The sequence below is a fragment of the Bos grunniens genome, chromosome 10 (genome assembly GCF_055505025.1).
Source record: "Bos grunniens cultivar Pamir isolate PY7600 chromosome 10, Bosgru_T2T1.0, whole genome shotgun sequence".
NCBI classification, from domain to species: Eukaryota; Metazoa; Chordata; class Mammalia; order Artiodactyla; family Bovidae; genus Bos; species Bos grunniens.
Window position 1 is genome coordinate 50,333,382 of NC_141174.1, and position 24,472 is coordinate 50,357,853.

Consider the following 24,472-nt stretch of genomic DNA (forward strand, 5'->3'; position numbering starts at 1 on the left):
TGCCCCTAATCCCTCCCATCATCAGAGTCTTTTCCAATGAGTCAACTCTTAGCATGAGGTGGCCAAAGTACTGGAGTTTCAGCTTTAGCATCATTCCTTCCAAAGAAATCCCAGGGCTGATCTCCTTCAGAATGGACTAGTTGGATCTCCTTGCAGTCCAAGGGACTCTCAGGCTTTTTTAAAATTAACTTTTGTTGCTGTTGATAAACTAATAAATGCAAAAACATTTATAAATTACTGAATTCATAGAAATTTAAGGCAGTATTTTTATCACTACTAGTGATAGTAGCAAAATAATTTTAATATTATAATAAGATAGCATTTGTTGCAAATATAAATTATTACTTTGCTGAAATACCATCTATCCTTATTCAGAAGAAGGACTTGTAAATCCTCACCTCTTAATCATTTTTAATTCTTCATTGTTAATAGCTCACTGCTCCTACTTCACTTTATCTGCTACAACATTTGATATATCTCTGCTGCTGCTGCTAAGTCGCTTCAGTCGTGTCCGACTCTGTGCGACCCCATAGACGGCAGCCCACCAGGCTCCCCCGTCCCTGGGATTCTCCAGGCAAGAACACTGGAGTGGGTTGCCATTTCCTTCTCCAATGCATGAAAGTGAAAAGTGAAAGTGAAGTCGCTCACTCTTAGCATCTCCCTCTCTTAGCGACACCATGGACTGCAGCCTACCAGCTATATCTCTGGATCCTCTTAAATAAATGTAGAGTTTGTATGAAATGGAACTTCTGTCTTTGGGAGGTTGTTTTTATCAACTTTGGATACAAGTTGGAAAAGAAATTTTTCAAAATCCATTCTTCCAAAGCCATATAAAAACCTAGTATTTAAAAGGACTTGTAGAGGGGAAATTTGTTTCATTAGATATTGCCCTGAAACTTGTAATTAAGAAAGTAGCTTCCATTATATCCACTAGGAATATGCTGCTTGTTTCAGAGTTGCCAGAGATATTCTTTAAAAAGGAAAAAAACTGAAGGTAATATAGAAAAAATAGAGTTCTGAAACATGAGGTGAATCTGACATAGTCTGAGAAGCAGCACCAGTGCTGCAGCAACTTAGTTGCTTATTTTATCTATCAAGGTCTTCTTTCAGTTTTTATAACCTTCTTAGAGAACACAGAGCTGGGGAAAATCTGCCAGGATCTGCTATATCCAACCCATCCAGATGTAATCACTAATGAGATGGAGATGCAGATGTTTCTGCCAGGCTTACCCTCAAATATTATTAACTGACAAGATCTGACAGTGTCAAGTGAGTCAGTATTAAATTCCCATCCTTCTGAAATGAACTTTTTAGCTGTGAATACTCATTTCTCAGTTTCAGCAAAAGACCAAAGGATGGAATGAAATTAAAATCACAGTCAGCCATTGACTGTCCCAGCTAAGTGTTAGGCATATTGTTGAGGAAAATTTATCCTGGTGGCTGTTATTCGTGTCTGAGGGCTTCCATCAGTACTACCAGGAGCCTTGCTTACATGCCTGACAGCTTTTTTCATGTTCTGAGAGAGTGTGTAATTTGGAGAACATATTGTTGTAACTATTGCCAGCCATCTCCAAGAGTTAATGTCCTGCCTGTATGTGTCTCACCTTCATGTATTCTAACTGTTAATGACTAAGAAATGACACAATTTTACATTCTGGAAACACTTCTTTTTTTGTCTTGCTTAACTTTCTGGTAGTTTATGTTTTTTTCCTCTGTATTAACATAAATTGTTATTTGGGGGTCTTCCCTGGTGACTCAGACGATTAAGAATTTGCCTGTAGTGCAAGAGACCTGGATTCGATCCCTGGGTCGGGAAGATCCCCTGGAGAAGGGAATGGCTTCCCACTGCAGTGTCTTGCCTGGAGAGTTCCATGGACAGAGGAGCCTGGTGGTCTACAGTCCATGGGGTCGCAAAGATACTTTTCCTCTGTGTTAACCTAAGTTAATATTTCTTAGACCCCTACAAATGGAGGTTTACATGGCCACAATTACAAAGTAACCACAGAAATAGCAGTTTATCAGCAATTCTGTATCACCATTTAGAATCTGTAAAGTCAACTTCCCTCAATATTTAATTTTCATCATTCCATTTATTTTTCTGTAGAGAGTAGAACTAGTCTGCTAAACCTTTCTAGGAACTCCATAGAACGTGCAAATAAAATCTTTGATGTAATGGATTTTTGTTCTCCTGGGCATTTATTAGAGGTCACCATTTTAATTCCAGGTTTTGAATATGATGTTACTTTCTCTCCTAGCGTTATAGACAAGAAGAGCCAGAAACTTTTTCTGTAAAAGGTCAGATGGTAAATATTTTCAGCTTTGCAGGGTATATGCTCTGTATCACAATTACTTAACTCTGATTCAGTAACATGAAAGCACCCATAGGTGTTACAAAAACAAATGGGTGTGTCTGTGCTTTGATAAAGCTTTATTTATAGAAAGGACCTCCTTTATTAGCTTAAAAAAATAAAATAAAAAACAGGACCAGATTTGGACCACAGACATACTTTGCCAGTCCCTAGTTTAGAACATAAATTAGCTTCCCAGTGTAGGAAGTGAGAATTAGCAAGGTTTTTTTTTATTTTTCTTTTTCTTGGCACCTATCGCTCTTTTCATATTTCATTTCAATCAGTAGTTTGGGAGTTTTGTGAAGTAGTTGAAATATTTAAGGTGAGCCAGAATTAACTGAGAGTAGAAGACGACGACTTGATGGCAGGATAAAAGTAATACAGAAAGTTCTGCTCTCAACCTTCCAAGTGCTTCCAAGATTACTAGTGATATGAATTCTACGTGGGCAGGTTAACCAAATAGTCTCCTTGATCACAGAAGTAGCTTTGTTCCTGAGAACTTTTCCTGACATTATCAGTTACAACAAAAGCACTAAGATCATCTGCAGCTTATAGTAATGATTTGTAGATACATTTGTCTTTCATAGATGAAATAATTACTATTTTTATTACTATTTTTTTATTTCACACAAAGATAATAAGACTACTACCTGCCAAAAATATTAATAGGGCTCAATATCAGAAGACCTAACTTTGTTGTTTATTTATTTATGGCTGTGCTGGGTCTTCGTTGCTCTGCGGGCTTTTTCTTTAGTTGCAGCAAGTCTATGCGGGCTTTTTTCATTAGTTGTGGAAAGTGGGGGCTACTCGCAGTGCGGGGGCTTCCCACTGTGTGGCTTCTCTTGTGGAGTACGGGCTCTAGGGTGTGTGGGCTTTAGTAGTTGCAGCTCTCAGGCTCCAAAGCACAGTACTTGTGGCGCACAGCCTTAGTTGCTCCACAGCATGTGGGACCTTCCTGGATCAGGAATTGAACCTGTGTCCTGCATTGGCAGGCGGATTCTTTACCACTGAGCCACCAGAGAAGCCCCCTGATTGTTGTTTCTTTTAACTGAACAAACTTGACTAGCACAAAAGGTTAGGATTAAAAGAGATTCCAACCACAGAAATAACATATTTTAGGTATCAATATACACAATAATTAAATATCCTAAAGATTATTATATCAGAAAAAAAAGCTAGTAATTGGATAATTCCTACTTCTTCTCATATAATTAGTGTAGCCTGTCTGCCCTAGTTTCAACATTTCCTCTTACTTTTGAATAGGGTTAACGTTTTCATTTACTCAATTTCTTATTCCCTTTCAGTATTTTTGACAGATTCTCCATATCCTCTTAATCCAAATATAAAATTAAGGCTTTATCAGACACTGTTATTAGCATGTGATGTATCATTTAAAACACAAAATCAGGATTTTTAGAACTACTGAAATGTGAGCACTGTACAGACTATAGTTTTGCTCTCATTTACTTAGTCTAAGAATGAGCTCTTGGAATAAACTGCTGACTGGAAAAAAGTTAATAAGTGGAAAACTGAAAAGGAATGAGACTCATTGATTTCATTTAGGCATTGCAAAGAGATTTCAGCAACATAAAGTTATCGTACATCACATCTGTTTATGGCTGTAATATCTAAAATACCAAGGCCCAATGAGATAGCTCTGTAGCTCTTTTATCTTTAACACAAAGTACCCAGTTATTGTTCAGACCATGATTTCAACTTCAAACTAAGTTGGATTAAAAGCTTTATATTAATGGAAGCTTGATGCAAATCTTTAAAAGTTCCTTATTTATGATACCAGATGAAATTACATCCATGAGATCTTTTGATTTTGTTATAGGCCCTAAGGAAATTTAACTCTGGCATGTCTTTTTTTTTTGTATTGCTTGAGTTTTTGTTGCTTAAGCTATAGTTAGAAATGTGTGTCTTGTATGAAAGCAAACAATGTTCAATTGTAGAACTTAGAGCTACCTTACATAATGATTTTAAAATATAAATCATATCTGATTTCTAAATCCTAAAGCAATTAAACTATATTTTTCCTAGTTTTAAAAGATTTAAGATTGTTATTAAAGACTAACAAATAGAGTAATATTTTATTCAAGATTTTAAGCACTTTTTGTCACATATCAGAGTAAATTTGGAATCATTTTAGCCATATGTTTGAACAGTATTTAATTTTATTAGTAAAGATTTATATACAGTAGAAATTGTGTGTGTAGGTTTCAGCTAAACTAAAGCAGTTTGGTTTTTAACTGTACTTTACTTTTTATAACCAATTTTTTCCTAAATGGGCATCTTAATTTTTTTTATTTTCATTAAGAACACATTATAGTGCTTTTAAAGCATTTTGATGCCATTTTTTTTAAACTCAAAATTGTTTAAATGTCAACTTTTAAGCTTGAAAATCAGACAGCTTATATATTTACGGAAATATTATTCAAAAGGAACCATAACAAATAGAATTCTTCCAAGTTTTAGCATAAAACCCTCTTCAGGTAAAACAAAATACATACAGTACATAAAGATCCTTTAACCAGTCTGTAGATTAATAGTAAATAGTTAAATCGCTAGTATTCAGTGAATGGTACAAAGTGAGCGAATTATTAGAATAGAATTCAGAATCAGAGAGGAGTTCATGCTGAGTATTTTTCAGTCTGTCCCTTAATTCACAAGACCTCTTATTCATCAACTAATTAGATTTAACATCTTTCCATTGTGGGTGTTGAAGCCATTGGCCAAATTAAATGAAAACAAGTCCCTTGTCGGATGCTCCCACAAAAATAAGGCCATACATAGATTGTAAAGGTTCAGAATGCAAGATGACGTCATTTAATGGAATGGGCCTTTTATTCTGAAGTGGAGCTCTTCTTCATAATCGAGATTTAGAGCATAGCAGGCCTAGAAGTTTTCCTTCCCCTGCTAGTCCCCCAAGAGAAGCAGCCTGTCAGCTGTATGCTAACGAGATGAACAATTAAACAAGGTCCTATCTGGCCGGCCCCACAGACTCTGAGCTCAGACAAAGAACTGTTTATACACCTGTTGCGTGTGTGGACAGAGCCATTTGAATGCGTAGCTGCAGATTAAAGGGAGGACATGGGAGCCAGGGTGAGCATTGGTTAAAGAAAACTGTAAGAACTGTGAAAGTAAAATTCTCCAGAAAATATATGAGGCCCATTTGCAAGGAGAATCAAGTTACAAACAAAAAGTTCCTGCTAACTTCATTAATATGAAAAACTCCAGACTTAAAAGTTTTTGCTAGTCTGAGACCATTTTTTAAAGGTTCAATTTTTTCAAGGTTGGTGTGAGAGAATATTTAGTTTGTAGTATTCCATAGAGACAAAGATATTTACCGGCATTTTATATCACAAAACAAATTGAGTAACCTTTCTGATTTTCCTTCAGGGAAAAGCAAAATCTCTAAGGTTTATTGTTTAGGTAATGATCCTTTGTCTGCCAATCCTTTCATCAGAAAGGAGGTGATAGAACATTTTTATTAGTTGAGATTCAGAAAATCAAAGAATTATTTATACTAATGAAGTAAAAAAAAAATAAGAATTTCACAGATATATCATCACTTACCACTCAGTGAAATTCAGTTTGTTCGATGGTATTGTCTTCTGAAGCTCTAAAATAGGTTTCACAGATAAAATACATAGTAAATATACTTATGTTTAAATTTTAAAAGCCTATTTTTAAAAATACTTGGTATGATAACTCAAAATACTATAGAAGAGCAAAATTAACACATATTACCAAAGAACATAGGAAGTTTTAAGTCCACATTGTAAATACAAACATAGAATCTTTTAGCTTTTGCTTTATCCTGCAATGACTTCCTCAGCCAGTCAAAAATTATTCTATCTTTAGAATACATTATTCTACATTATCTTTAAATACATTATCTTTAAAATAGGCTGAGGCTCCTAAGTTCCCAAAGAATTTGTAGCTACGTGTTGTATCTATATCGTCTATTTTTATAAAAAGGAAATTTGAACCAACTTTCCCCTCAAATCATGAGTAGTTATAGCTAGCTTGAAAGCAACCTATGTGTTAAGAATAAACATGACTAGGATTCCCTAGAGATAGGGTATCATAAACTTTTAAAAATGATTTCCTCTCTTGAAAGTAATTTTCACAGTCTACTTCACTTGTTATTAGGTTTAGTTCTTCAGGTTTTTCTCAAGATTTTTTTATTGGGGGTGTGTTGAAGTTCAGTGTAGAAGTAAAGGTTAAGGGATAAGGAAAGATTTCCTAAGTAGTAAGGGTGCAGAAGACTACTTTGATTTCTGTGGTCCCTTCCCAGCTTTAAGATTTTATGATTCTAATGAGTGATGAATTTGTGTGGTTTAGAAAAAGGATGTAGTCAATGCTTGATCATCCAGGGGAGTAGTGACACACCTAATCTTCAAATAATTTTAAAAGTAGCTGTGGAATACATTAAATGGTTTTTGTTGTTGTTTTGTTGTTTAACTACATTAAAGGTAAGAATAAAGGCAGAGGACAGACATTTCTTCAAAAGTAAAGTGAAAGACCTGGTTTGTTCTGATCAGATTCAGTACCAGTAGCCTGCATTGCCTGAAACTTTTGTGTCTTTTGTTTGGCTCACAGGAAACCAAAGGATAAACTTGCATAGGGGTATTTATATTAGGGTAAAATCCATACAAAGTCATGAAAGAGAAAAGCTATATTAATTACTCAAGAGGGATTCAAAGCATGGTGTTTTACTGGGATTGAAGGATTTGTTGAAAAACAGTGGTTCTCATGTATAACTCCAGGCAATAAATCTATTTAATCAAAAGCTTAATCTTCTAGTTGACTCGTCTGCTATTGTTCTAATAAAAAGCTTCAGTTGTAACAGTTTTTCTAAAAATATTGCATTAGCTAAAATTACATGCCATAGCTTCTCAGTTTAAGTTAACTGCGACTTGTCTAAATCTGATTAAAACTGAGAATAAAAATATATGGCAATTTTGGTTCCTGGAAATGTAGAACTTCTAAGCTATTTTAATTTTGTATTGCTTTTGCTGCTCTTTTAATTTTTTTTTAAGAAGAAATACAAATTCATGGATACTTTAACATATTTCAGTAGTATGTAGAATAGGTTTTCAGATTGACTGATACAGAATAGAGCTTATAATATACTGTGCTCTCACAAAGAGTTGGGCATGACTGAGTGACTAAGCACAGCACCGCACATAGCATATAGAGTGCTTTATCTCTGTTAGCTCATTTGCTTCTCACAGCAACCCTCTGTGGAATATAAACTTTGAAAGTTAAAATTTTTTAAAATATTTTTTAAAAAATATTTTTGCTCAGAAACAGTACTACTACTATCAAGTCTTTTACAGTTCAAAACCCAGAAAAGTGACATCCAAAAACAGTTGCTAAATTTAGATAAGTGATACTGTTTTCTCTATTAAACTCAGTGAAAGAATTTGAACAGTTACTGCCCCATGAACATTTTTGTTTGTTTGTTTACTTTAGGTTGGAACTCATCGAGAAGACTCTGTCAGTCTCAATGGCAATCATTCAGTCCTGTCTAGTACGGTCACTGCTTCAAGCACAGACTTGAACCATAAAACACAGGAGAATTATAGAGGTAACTGTATTGTTGGTTTTCAGCAGTAGTGCAGACAGAGGTATCATTTGGAGCTCTGTCACCTTTTTCACAGTCAAATTGACATCTGTTCATCAAAAGTCATCTTAGAATTCCAAACAGTGTTACTACTGCATTAATGTCCAGGGTAGACATTTAGGGTTCAGTACTTTGATCGGTTTAGCTGATCCAATTATAGATGTTTATTGATGGATGGAACCCTGTACAAACTGTTGTTCAGTGTTTACTGGTCATCTTTTTAGCTTCTGTTCTTTTTTTTCCCCCCCTTTTTTGGCCGCACAGCAAGGCATGCAGGATCTTAGTTCCCTAACCTGGGATTTAACCCACACCCCCTGCAGTGGAGGCACGGAGTCTTAACTTCTGCATCGCCAGGAAAGACCCTGTCCTGTCTCTTTTTAAATCACTTCCCCTCATGGATGAGTCTTCATGGTCCCTAGAGGCAGTGAGAAAGATATTTCTGGCTATATTTAGAGTTCTGAATGATAATAGCTGTTGTTTAGAAGATTATAATTTAATTGGAGAGACAGATAATTCTTGTAAAAAGCAAACTGTGGCCAATGTTATAGTAGACCTTATAAATAAGTACAAATATATAGGTAATAAAAGACCATCAAAGTAAAGTTTTCCCAATTATATTTAACCATGATACCTGTTTTATTGTGTTTGTCCAGGAAAATGTTAAAGCTTATTTCCTTTACCTTGGCAGCATCTTAAAAGTTGGTTTCTAAAATGCATCATGTTTCTCATACCTTGTTTAACTTTTAAATGGTACCTGAAAGTGAACATTGGACTCACCATCGGGGTCAACCTTGTTTGTTTGTTTGTTTTTTTAATACAGATGCTTTAGAAAGCATTTTTTTCTAAAGTTTGTGGACACGCTCTGTGCAAGTCTGAATAGCTTACCCTTTTACATCTTCAGATTTCCATCATAGCTCTAAAACAACTAAGGATATTTGCCATCAAGAAAGTTTTTTGCTGTCTTAATTCTAATTCACAAATGAGTCTGGACGTTTATTTTGTTCTTTGCCTCTTTGTTAGGTGGCTTGCAAAGTCAGTCTGGAACTGTTGTTCCAACAGAAATCAAGACTGAAAATAAAGAGAAAGATGAAAACCTTCATGAACCTCCTTCATCAGATGACATGAAATCAGATGATGAATCCTCCCAAAAAGATATCAAAGTTTCATCTAGAGGCAGAACAAGGTATTTGTTACCATCCAGGTCACATTTCACTCACTTGCCATGGGTGAAAAGTGTCAGCTGTGTTGTAGATACTGTGTTGGGACTTTTATGTCTGTCATCTCATTTAATCCTCACAGCATCCCTAAACAGGAGACATATGAGGCTGATTCTAAGTTTGTTTTCCATGTTTCCAACAATATTTTAGGGTCTGCATATAAAAAAGAATTACTTTTCTCCCCTCAGTGCTTAGAGTCTGTACGACAGCTAGAGAACAAAATAGCTAAAGCAAGTTAAATTGTACAAGTATAGGTAGATGCAATCTGTCAATAATTATTTGAATATATTATTTTAAGTATATTATTATATATTAATATGTAATAAATTATATATTATTAAGTATATTATTTTAAGTTAGGACCTCTTCTATGATTTAAACCTGGGACTGGCAAACTATAGCCCAGGGGCCAAATCTAGTTTATTGCCTTTTTTATAAATAAAGTTTTATTGGAACACCGCCATGCACCATTCATTTACATATTGTCTGTGGCTGTTCTTATAGTGCAGTGGCAGATTTGAGTAGATCTGAGAGATGGCCCACAAAGTTGAAAATATTTACTGCCTGGCTCTTTATAAAAGAAATTTGTAAATTCATGTTTTAAACAAAAATTTGAAAAGAGTATGGAAAAGGAAGTACTCCACATGCACTGTTGTTAGGCAAGGAGTTCTAGAAACTGGACTTGACTACTTTGAAATATGGATATTGAACACATAATGAGATTAGTTTCAAATGATTTCTAAATTCTTCCATCAGATTTTTCTTTTAGTTCTACATGAAAAGAGAGAATTTATTTGTGATAAATCCTCCTCCTAGTCTTTTTTTTTTTTTTTTCTGCTGGTGGCTCAGTGGTAGAGAATCCACCTGCCAATGCAGGAGACTATTCCCTGCAGGAGGAAATGGCTACCCACTCCAGTATTCTTGCCTGGGAAATCCCATGGACAGAAGAACCTAATAGGCTACAGTCTATGGGGTCACAAAAGAATCGGACACAGCTGAGCACTCATGCACGTGGTACATTCTGTTTCTTGATATATATTTATTTATCAGTAGTAAGTATATATCACATATATTTATATTTAAAACATTGTTCTTTGGGACTTCCCTCTTGGTTCAGTGGTTAAGAATCTGCCTTCCAGTACAGGCGATATGGGTTTGATCTCTGGTTGGGAAACTAAGATCCCATATGGTGCGACTAAGGCCTAACACAGCCAAATAAATAAAAAAAAATTTTAATTGTTCTTTGTGTGAAAGTATGGTACAAAGGAAATTTCAATAAGTATGCCAGGTTAACTAAAAGAACCAGCGTAGGGCTTCCCTAGTGGCTTAGCCATAAAGAATCCACCTGTCAATGCCGGAAACATGGGTTCGATGCCTGATCTGGGAAGATCCCACATGCTGTGGAACAACTAAGCCCATGTGCCAAGAAAAGCCACTACAATGAGAAGCCCGTGTACTGCAACTAGAGTAGCCTTTGCTTCCCACAGCTGTAGAAAAGCCTGCTCAGCAACAAAGACCCAGCACAGCCAAAAAAAAATTTTTTAATTAATTAAAAAATAAAAACAAAAAACCAGCATGGTCCTTTCTGTCATTCATATATTTAAAAGTTGTCTTTTTATATTTAATAGTCTCACTATTTTCAATACTTTAACATTTCTCTTGGGAAAATTAAATCTTACAACCTAATACTACCTATTTTTTAAAATAATTCTATCATTTTAATATGCATTGTATTCAGTTGTGCAAGGGCAGGAAGAAGACAAAACTGGCTCAGGGAATCCCAAGGCCACTCCTTTGAGGCATCTTAATTCTTTCAGCTTCATGATTCAAACAGAACTTTAGGAGAATAATTTACACCTCTCCTCATCATTCATCCTTTTATCATACAGGTCAGCAAACTTCCTGTGTGAAGGGCCAGATAGTAAATATTCTAGTCTTTATGGGTCATGCAGGTCTGTTGCAACTATTGAACATTGCCATTGTTGCATGAAAGCAGCCAAATACATAACAGATCTTCCAATAAAATTTTATTTACAAAAACAGGTAGCTGGCTCTCGGGCCAGTTTGCTGAGCTCTGTTATAGGTCATCAGAAACTGAGAATGCAGTATAATGGGTTAGCAAGAACTATACTTGATAGTTAATAATAGTAAATTTAAAACATGGCTTTGGACAAAATAAGGCTAACCTGGACTTGAATCATGGCTTCACTACATTTTGTCAAATGACCGTGGCAGGTTAGTAAAATTTGCTGAGGTTTGGTTCCATCTTAAAGGAAATTTTCTATTTAGGATTCTTGTGGGAATAAACTGAAAATTATACATATAAAGCTCTTTTCATACTGTCTCCCATGCTGTAAATATCAGTAAAGGTACTACAATAATTTATGGTGATGATAATTTTATATACGTGTTCTTGGTTTTCTTCCACGAAGCACTACCTGGGTTCTTTTCTCCACTCTACAACCAATTAGCAGTGTAACCCTAGGGAGGTCACTGATGTTGTAGTGGTTCTCAACCCTGCACCGCAGACCTGTAAAACATTTTAGAAATGCAGGTGCATTTCTCACCCAAGCTCACTGCCCAAGCATCCCCAGCAATGGGGCCTTTGAAGACTAGAAGAACTCCTAAAGATGCTGATGAGTGGCCACATTTGGAAACCTCTGGGCTAGATAATCTGGAAAGGTTCCTTTGAAGTCAACGAGCTAGTGATTCTCTATTATCAAAAGAATACTTTTACGTATTTCTTGACAATTAGGAGTAAAAATCTGTTGTCTACTTGTTCTTTATTAAAGTACTCAAGGTATTAGAGAAGAGGTAGAACATCGATTCTTTGTGCACAGATTTTCCAGATTCTAAGAGACTCTACCCAGTAATTTACTGAAATGTTGAATATAAATAGAATTTTCTAGAAGTTATTCCAAAGCATTTTTCTCGCTATTTTTCCAATTAGTCCATTTTCATTACAGAAATTTGAAAATTATAGAAAAGCACACCAAGAAAACACAAAAAAACACTTGAATTAACTGTTGTTTACTTTTCAAGGAATATCTTTTTTCCATAAATACAGTTTAAATTGGAAATAAACTGGATATAAGTTTTGTAATTTCAGCTTTTTAAATTTAATAATGTATTTTTAACCTTTTCATCTATCCATGAGTATTTTCTGCAACATCTTTTTTTCTTTTGTTTTTTTTGCTTTTAGGCAGCTTTATTGAGGTTTAATTCAAAATATAGTAAAATATATCAATTTTAAGTGCACAATTTTTGTCCTTTGGCAAATGTATATGGTGATATACATAGAAATCATAGATATTAATATATACATAGATATACATAGATATTAATAATGTAGAATATTTCTACCAGCATAGAAAGTTTCCTCATACCCATACTCATACCCATTTATAATCAGTCATCTTCTGTCATCCTCTGGCAGACATTGATCTGCTTTCCCTTACGTTAGTTTTGTGTTTTCTAGAAGCTCCTATAAATGGAATCATACAGCGCATATAGTTTTTTGCTGCAGAATCTTCAGCTTTCTTTTTAGAGGCTGTATCAATTCAGTTCAGTTCAGTCGCTCAGACGTGTCTGACTCTTTGCAACCCCATGAACCCTGCACGCCAGGCCTCCCTGTCCATCACCAGCTCCTGGCGTTTACCCAGACCCATGTCCATTGAGTCGGTGATGCCATCCAACCATTTCATCCTCTGTCGTCCCCTTCTCCTCCTGCCCTCAATCTTTCCCAGCATCAGGGTCTTTTCAAATGAGTCAGCTCTTCACATCAGGTGGCCAAATACTGGAGTTTCAGCTTCAACATCAGTCCTTCCAATGAACACCCAGGACTGATCTCATTTAGGATGGACTGGCTGAATCTCCTTGCAGTCCAGCGGACTCTCAAGAGTCTTCTCCAACACCACAGTTCAAAAGCATCAATTCTTTGGCGCTCAGCTTTCTTTATAGTCCAACTCTCATATCCATACATGACTACTGGAAAAACCATTGCCTTGACTAGACAGACCTTTGTTGACAAAGTAATGTCTCTGCTTTTTAATATGCTGTCTAGGTTGGTCATAACTTTCCTTTCAAGGAATAAGCAAACAACCTTCCATGGTTGTTCCAGTTCAACCATGTTTTAAAATCATCACCATTGATGGTAATATTTTTTTCTGGAACAAAATTAGTAATTTTCTGAGATACTTCTTTCATGCCGTATCTTAAGCTTTTCTTCCTCCTCCTCAGTGGACTGGGGAGAAGAACATAAGAACATAAGAACATAAACATAAACATAAGAACATAAACTATAACACATTACTATAATAGGACAGTGTTTCTAAGTGACATTAATGTAATATGAATCTTGTTAAAAGGAAGCTTCTGATTCAGTAGGTTTTCAGTAGAACCTGAGATGTTATATTTTTAACAGTAATGCAACACTGTTTTTACAGTGAAGTAAAAAGTAAAGTTTTTAAACAATAATGCTGATGCTGCTAATCATATTCGGAAAAGCAGGGTGCTATAATATGTGGTCATTCAAATTATATTTATGAAGTGTTTCACTAGTTTGAAGTCTTTATGTAGTAATGTACAGTGGAAATGCATTTAAATGTATGTGTGGTATAATTTCAACTATATAGCTATATATTTACATCAAGGAAAGATTGAAAATTAATACACATTATTTAAGTGTAGCTGTTACCGTTTGATAAAATGTATAGGTCATTTTAATTTTTATACTTCATAATTTTGTGCAATTAGCATATCTTACTTTATAGGGAACCTAATGGACATTGTTGTTACTTTCATTTCCAGCAGTACTAATGAAGATGAGGATTTGAACCCAGAACAGAAGATAGAAAGGGAGAAAGAAAGGCGGATGGCCAACAATGCCAGAGAACGCTTGCGTGTACGAGATATTAATGAGGCATTCAAGGAGCTTGGTCGAATGTGTCAGCTTCATTTAAAGAGTGAAAAACCCCAAACAAAACTCCTTATTCTTCATCAGGCCGTGGCAGTCATCCTTAGTCTAGAACAGCAAGTCAGAGGTAAGTAGGTTCAGCAGAGACATGAACTGTTCTGCTTCTGGTGGGCAGACGTTTGTGTGTCCGTTCACTCTTCCACTTGGGCAAGTTATTTATGTGCTCTCCTAGTACTCCTGCCACCGCATCATCTAGATCAGGTTTTCCCTGGTTCTCTCACCTATATGTCTCACTATGTTGGTCAGTATCTGTAGGTTCAGTGCTTCCCACAAACCAGTAGAGAGCAAAGCTATGAAACAATGCAGTGAACAGCCAGCCTGCTGCTCAGCATTAGTGTCTTGTGCCTCTTTGTTCTTATTGACTCTGGAATCCCATGCTCTTGAATTTACCTGCCTACACTTGTCCTTCTCCCTGCTGCTTCCTGTCTTCCCTACTTTTCTTTTTTTTTTTTTAATATATTTTTAATTTTATTTTATTTTTAAACTTTACACAATTGTATTAGTTTTGCCAAACATCAAAATGAATCCATCACAGGTATACACGTGCTCCCCATCCCGAACCCTCCTCCCTCCTCCCTCCCCATACCATCCCTCTGGGTCGTCCCAGTGCACCAGCCCCAAGCATCCCTACTTTTCTGTAGTCAGTTTCTTGCCTGCTTTCCCCTAGGGCATCTGTGAGGCCCTGCTGGTTAATAGGATGTTTGGTCATGGCCTCTCTTCACTTTGCTTCCTATGAATGTCCTTTGTATGCATGTCAGTAAGGTGTCAAGAGTTGCTTCATTGATCCCTCATCAGGAATGCCATGAGCTTCTTGCATGAATGTGTACTGGCATGCCTGTATGTCCCTAAGGACAAAAGTGTGCTTTACACAGACTTATCCACTGTTGACTCAGACAACTCTCCCAACTGATTGACTCAGACAACTCTCCCAACTGTTATTCTGATAGAATCTTTTTGGGGGGAGGGCGGGGGGTGCGGCACACGGCATGCCTTGTAAGTTCTTAGTTCCCTAACCAGAAATTGAGCCCAGGCCATGACAGTGAAAAGTCCAGAACCCTAACTGCTAACCCACCAGGGAACTCCCTTAATGGACTCTTAAAGAAGCTTTGAAACTTTTTTTTTAACAAAGTGTTTATTGCGCATCTCCTCTGTCCCAGGCAGCTATGTTCTAGACCATGGGTTATCAATTAGTACAGGCTTCCAGCCTTTGAGCAGTTCTATCATCAAGCTTGCTTTTTTGCATATACGTATATATCTTCTTATTTGAAGCTACAAATGCCTCATCCTAGGCTTCTTTGCAAAAAATTTATAGATTGTGGCATTTGGTTCCAGACCCCATCACTAACCTCTCTCCTTGAAAGCAACTTTTCTTCCTTATTTATTGGCTATTTATATGATTCTTTATTTAAAGAAAGTTGGAAAAGAAAAAAGAGTAGGAATGGACAGATGCTTGATAACTACAACAGGAACTCTCAACACTGATCATAGAAGGAATACTCTTTCTAAGGAAACCAGAGTTAGAGAATTTGAACACATTTTCAGAAAAACATACACTAGTAATTAATTCATCTATTTTTTTCCTCCAGTGTTTTTAATAAATAAGAAAGATCAATAAGTAACACTCCTACGGCTAAAACCAGATGCTTGCTCTTGTCTTAAGACTTTTGAATTATCTGTAGAGTATGGATGTTAGGGAAACCTGATCTTATGCAATCATTTGTAAGATCTGACCTTGTCTTAATTCCATGCAAGCCCCTACAGTAGAAAACCTTAGTCTGAAAGAGTATCTAATATCTCGACTTATCCAGCTGCCTGCTAACTTCCTGGTCATTGTTATGGGTACTGACTTTTTCCACACTATTCTGGAAAACTATATAAGGAGCCATTGACTGATTAGAATGAATAAAACTTAAGTACACTGAACTGTAACTTCATTAGGGACTCCTTTAATATTTATAAAAGCCTATCTTCCTCCTACCCTTAAACTGTGGACTTCAAAACCCAGAGCGCTTATTTTACAGGTTTATGTAAAAACCATGAGATCCATGTAAGACTCCTTGGAAAACACTGCTGGCTATCTTACAGAGTTTGAACCCTTCATGTAGCCCATAATGCCCGTTCCTTGTCTACAGAAGCACTTTAGAGTTTGGTGTAATTGCTTTCTTTCTCTGCACTTTATCTGCAGCAGTTTTGACTTCTTTTGGTAACATGTTCACTTTTGAAAGTCTCTTCATCGCTGCAGGAGCCCTGCCCAGTGGCCCCTCGACCCAGCAATTTCTGTAAAGATGTACATGACCTACTTTGGACATCCTCTAGGCTCTCTGAATACCTGCTTTGGTATGGGGTGGTGTTCCAAGACTACATCTATCTATGCACATCCTGTCATCCTTAGACAAGCACTTATACCAGGAGGGCAACCAGACCTGGGTCTAAGCGCATCCTTAAAAACAGGAAGTGGCTTCCCGTCCAAGCCTCAGATTTTCCCAGAGCACGTTTTGTGCCTTGGTGCCCCATATATCAGAATCCCATCTGGTCTGTCATTGGCAGTTTAAACCTCTTCATCATCATGACCATAATTTTATCATTACTGTTTTCCTCAGCAGATTTCACATACTACCTTCAAGTTTGTCCTCACTAAAGATTAAATTAGTGGTCAAACACTTCCTCCTCAAACTCTTTCATAGGTCAGCTTGATAAACTCATTTCTCTTCTTGTGATAATTTAGGGACAATAGAACTATTAGGATTTTACTTCCCCGGTCTCTTAGCAAATCTGAAGATGAATAAACTAGGACAGTGATTCTCAAATCTCACTGGTCTCAGAATCACCCGAGGCTTTTCCTTTTCCCAGACAAATTTCCTACCCTCAGTAGATTTAATTCAGTTGCAGTGAGTTGGTCAAACATAGTAATAAGTGGTCAAAAATATTCATTGATAATACACCACTGAAATGAATAAAAATAGCATTAACCCACAAGGATAAAGGGGAGATAATAACTGGTGAGAGAGTAAAAAATATGTGTAAGATAGTAGATAGAGTAGATAACTGACTGACTTAGAAGAAATTAAGTGGAACAGAGAGGAATACCAACAAGAAGCAGATAGCCCATCCCCTGAAAGCCTCTGGACTGTAGAGGTACTAATTATTGGGAAAAAGCAGAAGTCAGGCATCAGACCCCAAAACAAAGATTCATTGGAGCTTGCTGTGTAAGGCTGGATCCCTAAGTCTCCTCTGTACTACATATTACCTCTGCCCTCTCTTCCCTTCTACCATAGAAGTCAGGGGGATTATTTTCTGTAAAAAGTGAAATCTGAAAAGACTGCAAATCTGGAACATGAAGAAGAACAGGGAATGGGTGAAGCGTGAGGCTGAACAGTGGGACCTCTAGCCCTGTATTCTGCCTTGCTTCCCTAATGCCGGCAGCAGAGTATATTAATGCTGTCCTCAAGGAAATGGGGTAATTCTTTTCCAGAAAAAATAAAATACTCTAGAGAAAAGACTTCCAGGTTTAGAAGTTCCTGAGTAATAATGACTCATTTTTAGATTACTGTAGAGTAAAGCCCACACTGGTTAATGTCTTACTTTAATGTTAAAGGACAACCAAAGATTTAAGAAAAACCAACATGAAAAAGAAAAATTGAGATCAAACCAAACCAAAGAGAAACTCAGAAGAAAACAAAAACATACAAAACGCATTAGGAAACTTTTTTGAAAACTAAGTATCTTCTAAGAGAAAAGGTATGCATAAAAGAGAAACCATGAAAAAGGAATATTCAGGTAATATGATAGCAGAAAAAATATAGTAGAGAAGTTAGCTGATAAAGCTGAAAAAATCTCCTAGAAAGAGATGAAAAATAGAAGAGAAGAACTAGTAAAATTAGAGAGGATTAATCTAGAAGTCTAGCATCTAACCAATAGGATTTATAGTCTAAGAGCAGAAAGGAATGAAGGGGATTATCATGGTAATAATATAGGAAATTTATAAGTACTGAAGAATACATGTCTCAAGATTCATAAAATCTAATCTTCTATTAAGAATAATGATTTTAAAAATTACCTCAAGCTAAAGTATATCATTATGAAATTTCAGAGCATCAGAGTTACAACAGAATATCCTAAAGCTTTTAGAGACAACATTTAAATAGCTCACAGAAAAAGGAACAAGAGTCAAAATGTCATCAGAGTTCTGAAGTAGTGCTGGATTCCAGGAGATAGTGGAGCAATACCTCTAAAATTCTGAGGAAAAATCATATTCAACGTAGTATTCTGTATCTACCCAAACCATTTATTAAAATGTAAAGATAAATATATTTCAGATGTACAAAGGCTTTAAAATTTTGCCTCCTTTAAACACTTTCTGAGAGAGCATCTGGAACATAGGCTTAAACCAAGTAAGGACATAATCAGCAAAGCCAAGGGCATAGCACTTGGGAAAGAAAGGATCTACCACATAGGAGTAGCAGAAGAAAATCCTGTAACAAGAACTGCTAGGCCTAGAAAAGAACCAGTCCATAGTGAAAATAGAATACTGTTAGAAGAAAGGTTTCCCTGGAAATAAGATAGAATTAATAAATAATATGATGATATGTTTGAGATTTTAGGAAGAAATGTTGAGAGGCATTTGTTAGATCTATTAGATCATTTTAAGGGGGGAAATTAGCATTATTAACAAATGAAAAGCAAAGCAACTATAAGCTACAGGAAAAACAGTCATATGAACAAGGAAACAAATATAAAATTATTGACTTATATGTATGTCCACATAGATACAATGACACATATTTACCTAACCATGGTAAGAAGTAACTATTGAATTAGCCAAAAACTGTGCTAATAAACACGTTAAAAAGAAGATGGTATTATAAAAGAGGCAAATTCTCAGCCATCCACCAGAGGGTAAGAAAGAGACACCTGATAGAACTGTGGCAATGACAGTCACTTCTCATGCCCCACAGGGAATGTCTGACACAAAGAGTCTGTCACAAAGAGTCTTCTTAGCTTTACATCATGCCTTCTTGACTATATAACATGTTTGCCATGGGCTGCTCACACAGACCAGGAAGTATGAAGCAACAGCACCAGCTTTTGCTTTTTTGAATCAAAGTTCACTTTACTTCACATTTAGTAGAGCTTGTGTGTGTAGTCACTCAGTCATGTCTGACCCTTTGGGACCCCATGGACTATAGCCCACCATTCTCCTCTGTCCATGAAATTTTCTAGGCAAGGATACTAGAGTGGGTTGCCATTTCCTTCTCTAGGGGATCTTCCTGACCCAGGGATCAAACCCAGGTCTCCTGCATTGCAGGTGGATGCTTTACTGTCTGAGCTACTAGTAGAGCTTACTGTAGCATATTCTCTTGGTTCTTCCAGTCCTAAGTGTTGTCTGACTCATTGTAGGAGTCTACAATATCTTGGCTAAGTTGACTTTTGGGCTCATGTCCTTTCCTTTCCAGCTATCTTAATCATACCTCCTAGATCAAGTATGACACAGAGTCATAGTTAGCTAAGAGTGATGTTCCATGGTAAGAGAAATGTGAGAATGTTTCAATTAGGAAATGTTCAAATCCTGTTTGGATTTTACATGTTAATTTGTGCCCTCTTTACAGTCTCTCTGGTCATCGTATGAGACTCTTACCTACACAATAAAGGGGATGTGACACCTCATGAAAGACAAGCTTCTCATTAGTCAGAGTTGTACAATCACTTGTTAAGAAAGCAGCTCCTAGTATTTTTACATAATGATGGACATGCCAATTTCTACTATAAGTTATCCTGATAAATTAAGTACCTTCCTTGTTTCATTGCCTCCCCAGAGTTGTATAGGCTTCGTGTCTTTTCCTAAATGCAGGGGCCTAGGTGATGAAGTGTTATCATGTATGAGTAATAGTCAATAGAGTCAGTAAGTTTACCATATAGTAAAGTCTTTTATCTACTTTTTTAAACTCAGAAGTGAACTATAAATGTATCTTGATATATGCATATTCAAATATGTTTTCACTTTCCCTGAAAGAGGAGATGCCTTTAAAAAAAAACTCTGCTATGTTGCATTCAGCTGAGCCATCATTTTAAGAAAATCTAATATGTAAAAAAAAAATCACAAATTATACAAAGTATTGTTTTCATTAAAGACTAAGTGATCTTTTTATATTATATTCATTAAGACATTTTAATCAGTTTATAAGAATAAATGTAGCAACTTTTATACTGTATATTATAAACTGAAACAAAAAACTACACCAGGAGGCATCATGAATTAGATATCTTGTACTTACAACTCATTTAAAGAAATTACAGAGGAACTGTTGTTCCTAAGTAGGTTTTCATCCAGTGGGTCTTTAGTTCAGTGGATTTTCTTTACCTTTATTTTATATGGTAATATCCCATACTTTAAGCGCCTTTGAAAATGCCCACATCGGAAGTTCCATTTGGTCTTCTCTGCTATCTAATTTATATACAAAGCGGTAAAGGTTTTTATAACCTTCTCAGTCACAACCCCAACTGTAGAAAGGACATCTCAGTCATCTCGTCCTGCATATAAATCAAAGAAGAAAAACAGATATACTCAGGCTACCTCTCTTCCTGGAGGAATTGGCACACTTTCCTATAGAGGAATGGCTGAAAGTATCTCTTAGTTTATCATTTTCTGAACTGGCAGAATTCTGGATAAAGCACAGATGTCCCTCTCCAGTACATAGAGAGTGTCAGCATTTGTAGCACTTCAGAGTATCATACCTTTGCAGGACATTGAGGAGATTCAGTAGTCTAATAACAGCACTTGCTACAGTGTTTGGATGAAACAGTAGAAGAACCAGCTTTTAGATACTGATGTAGATCAAGTCAAATCCTGGAAAACCGAGTCATAAGAAGAATACACAATATGATCAGTAAGAAGTATAAGTTTCAAGGCTCATTTAATGCTGAGGTGTTTTGTAAGCTTATCATTGTTGCCTCTGCGGTGTTATTCATCATGGGAATGAAATTACAGAGAGATTGGTAATCCCCACAGAAAGAAAAAATAGCAGCAGTTTGTTCAGTTTAAGACCCAAGAGTCCATGATTCATAACTTGTGACTCTAATGAGAAAATTATTTTTCCTTATTTCAGAGAGGAACCTTAACCCCAAAGCAGCCTGCCTTAAGCGAAGGGAAGAAGAAAAAGTTTCTGCCGTATCGGCAGAGCCACCAACCACACTGCCAGGAACTCATCCTGGGCTTAGTGAAACTACCAACCCTATGGGTCATATGTAAACAGCAGCCAGGTAAGTATGTGTATGAAAAAGTACATGGAAGTCCCCCAGTTTATCTCAAAGTCGAGTTAGAACCTTTGAATTCTAACCTGTATATTCTCTGGTGGCACTGGTCATGATAAAGGTCACATGTAATTTGGAATCCAGCAGCTTATTTTTCTGCTGTGCCATTTTGTACCAAATTACTGTTCTCTTCAAAATGTGATACTGTGTGTGTGTTAGTGGCTCAGTCATGTCTAACTCTTTGCAACCCCATGGGCTGTGACCTGCCAGGCTCCTCTGTCCATGGAATTCTCCAGACAAGAATACTGGAGTAGGTTGCCATTCCCTTCTCCAGGGGATCTTCCCAACCCAGGGATCAAAACTGGGGTCCTGCATTGCAGGCAGATTGCTTACCATCTGAGCCACCAGGGAAGTATACTTTGATTTATAAAGAATTTGGGACTGTTATATTCTAGATCATCATGTATACTCCCTCACGTGAATATTATTCTGATCCAAGAAAAAGACAGTACTATGATTTATCTGTCAAATAATACTTTTGCTGCCACTGGTGCTCCTCATTCCCCTACCCAGGAGTACTTGGTGGCATCATCAACCAGTTTTTTTGTTAGCCATCTGCCTCTTCTTTATCATGAGATCTTCATACATAAAACAGTGCTTTCTTCCACTTGAATCATTAATGCAAGTCTGTAATACTCACATTCCTTCTCCTGTAAGAATATCAGTTACACCTTCTGGAATCTATTCAGGAATGTAAAGGTGTTGTGTACAACAGAAGCAGAGCATCCTTCTCTTGGGAATTTACTTGTTAAAAGACTGTTTTTTAAATCTTCCTCTTCATGAATTAAATACAGTTTGCTTCTTTGTGATTTTTTTTTTTAACAAAGCGACAACAGTGGTAGCAGGTTGTTGTCCAAGTAGTTAGATAATGTGAACCGTCTTTTTCTTAAAATATATACATTCATTTTATCTATAAGTTGTAAGGTTAATGTTTGCTGTGACAGAAATTAATATAGAACATAATTAAATATTTGGATCAGTAACAAAATACAGCTTGCAGCATGGAATAGGTATAGAGATGGGAACTTCATTTTTATAACCTGCCTTCACCAGTGTATAGTTAGTTTCCTAGTTTAATCCGCAGAGTAAAAGCAGTAAGTAAAAGTAAATGGATGTGAGATTTGGAGCAGGAAAAATATATTCAGTGCAATTTCATTTTGTTAACTTTGTGGATATCTCATTTTGAATTTCATTTCATTTGAAATTTGATAGAATATATTGTAAACTACAAATGTTAGTTAATAAACCAACTTTACTTGAAGAAATTGATTTCCTACCACCTCTTCATATATCCTTCTTAGGATTAAACTAGACAGAAATGGATGATTTCATTTGGGTACAAAGAAAGGAAAGTCTTGATGTAATTATTTAGGTGTCAACTATAATTCTAACATTAGCACACTGGAAAAAGCTCTCAATCACCTTTCCCACCAAAAAAGAAAAAGAAAATCAGCAATATAACAGACTATGCTTGTCAAAGAGAAGAGCTAGTTGAATTACAGATCCTCTAAAACCCAAGCCATTGCTTCATGTCCTGTGGAGACTATAGAATATCATGAAAAAATATTTTTATTCAAAAATATGTTTTAAGGTCTTTAAAATAAAAACAAGCCAGTGTTTTTCCATGCAGAAGTGACTTTGTAAGTTGGCAGCTTATGCAGAGGTACCTTCCTGTGGTCAGGTACTAGGTAACCTGGTACCAGGTAACCTGCTTCTTGTGAGAAGAGCACTTGACATTCAGTGTCACATCGCCTGCCTCAAAGGCTTTGTCTTCTTTTCTTGTGTCTCTCTGTTTGTTGCACACATTTCCTCTTATTCTCTTCCCAGTCTCTCTCTAGCTCTTTCTCAGTCAGCTTTCCCTACCTCACATCTCTCTTCTGTCCTACTGTTTACTTCCTGTTCTTTCATTGCCTCTGTATCTCCTACCGCTTTCATAGTTCTATTTTTATCTCTTTTATGAGGAAATTCCCCAACTTTAGGTTAAAAGTAAGCCTTGAGCATTGTCACCTATCAAGAAGAATCCTTTTTTAAAAAGTATGAGGGAGAAGGGTGGGAGTTGTTCAAGGTGATAAGAAATGTAGTAAATGCACTTTGTTCCATAAGATTTCAAAGGCCTAGTGTGGATGAAATTAAAATATGTTTTAAAGTTAGCTAATTTCATCAAGTCAGTTATCTGGTTTCACCTGATAACCTTCAGTTCTTTATAGAACTGGATAGCAGATTAAAACCAGTAAGAGATAATCAACTACTAGAATCAAAATGATTGATAAAAGTGGATGACGGCAGAATGACTGACTAAAAAGTGCAAGAGTTTGCCACCACGTAATATAAGGCGAAGTAGCTTTGACTGTGGCAGTTATCCATCCCTAAGAGCATCACTCTACTATAAAACCATTCTGTGGTCCTTGTTTAATAAAAAAGTGAAAGGTATGATTCTTCCTAAAGCTGTTTCCATCCAAAATGGGTGAAATGGGGAAAATTCAGAGCTACTACTATATATATTATATTAAGAATATAAACATAAAATTGTACTAATAGAGTAAAATTCTCTTAATAAATTTGTTGAACAAACATTTATTTGAGGACCTACTATGGACCAGGAACTGAAACCAATGTGAAAATGAGTTCAAAGTGAAAGTCTTTTTATTCAAAACTTTTGTTTTCTGAGGTCCACGCCCTCAGAAACTTTCAGTTTAAGAGAGAGATATGTAAACAATTAACACATTACAGTGAACTAGATGTAGCAATAAATATATGTTTTAACGGTGTCTCCCCACTGAGAAATAACGGTGTCTCCCCACTGAGAACTGGACGAGCAGACCCTCTGAGCTCAGGTATTGCCAACCTGCATGTTGCCAAAACTAAGGTTCGCATAATTACCACAGCTGTTATAGAATCCCATATTTTGGGATTCTATACTTACATGAGTTCCTTTAAAAACCTTACCACATACATCAAGAAAAACCATTTTGGTTATACCTTTAAAGAA

General features: G+C 36.3%; 1 protein-coding gene across 14 annotated transcripts in view; it reads left to right on the forward strand.

Annotated features, from left to right (window-relative positions):
- The window catches only part of TCF12 (transcription factor 12), a 393,760-nt gene that overhangs the window by 366,782 nt on the left and 2,506 nt on the right, over positions 1–24,472 (forward strand). For 10 of the 14 annotated variants that reach the window (XM_086321160.1, XM_086321164.1, XM_086321162.1 and 7 more), the window contains 4 exons: positions 7,833–7,947; positions 9,004–9,166; positions 14,010–14,242; positions 21,279–21,432. In XM_086321160.1, the coding sequence (XP_086177286.1) occupies positions 7,833–7,947; positions 9,004–9,166; positions 14,010–14,242; positions 21,279–21,421 (654 nt within the window). In that variant the 3' untranslated portion in view covers positions 21,422–21,432. The remainder of the gene's footprint in view (positions 1–7,832; positions 7,948–9,003; positions 9,167–14,009; positions 14,243–21,278; positions 21,433–24,472) is intronic. The other 4 variants (XM_086321163.1, XM_086321166.1, XM_086321171.1 and 1 more) reach the window with 1 other exon arrangement.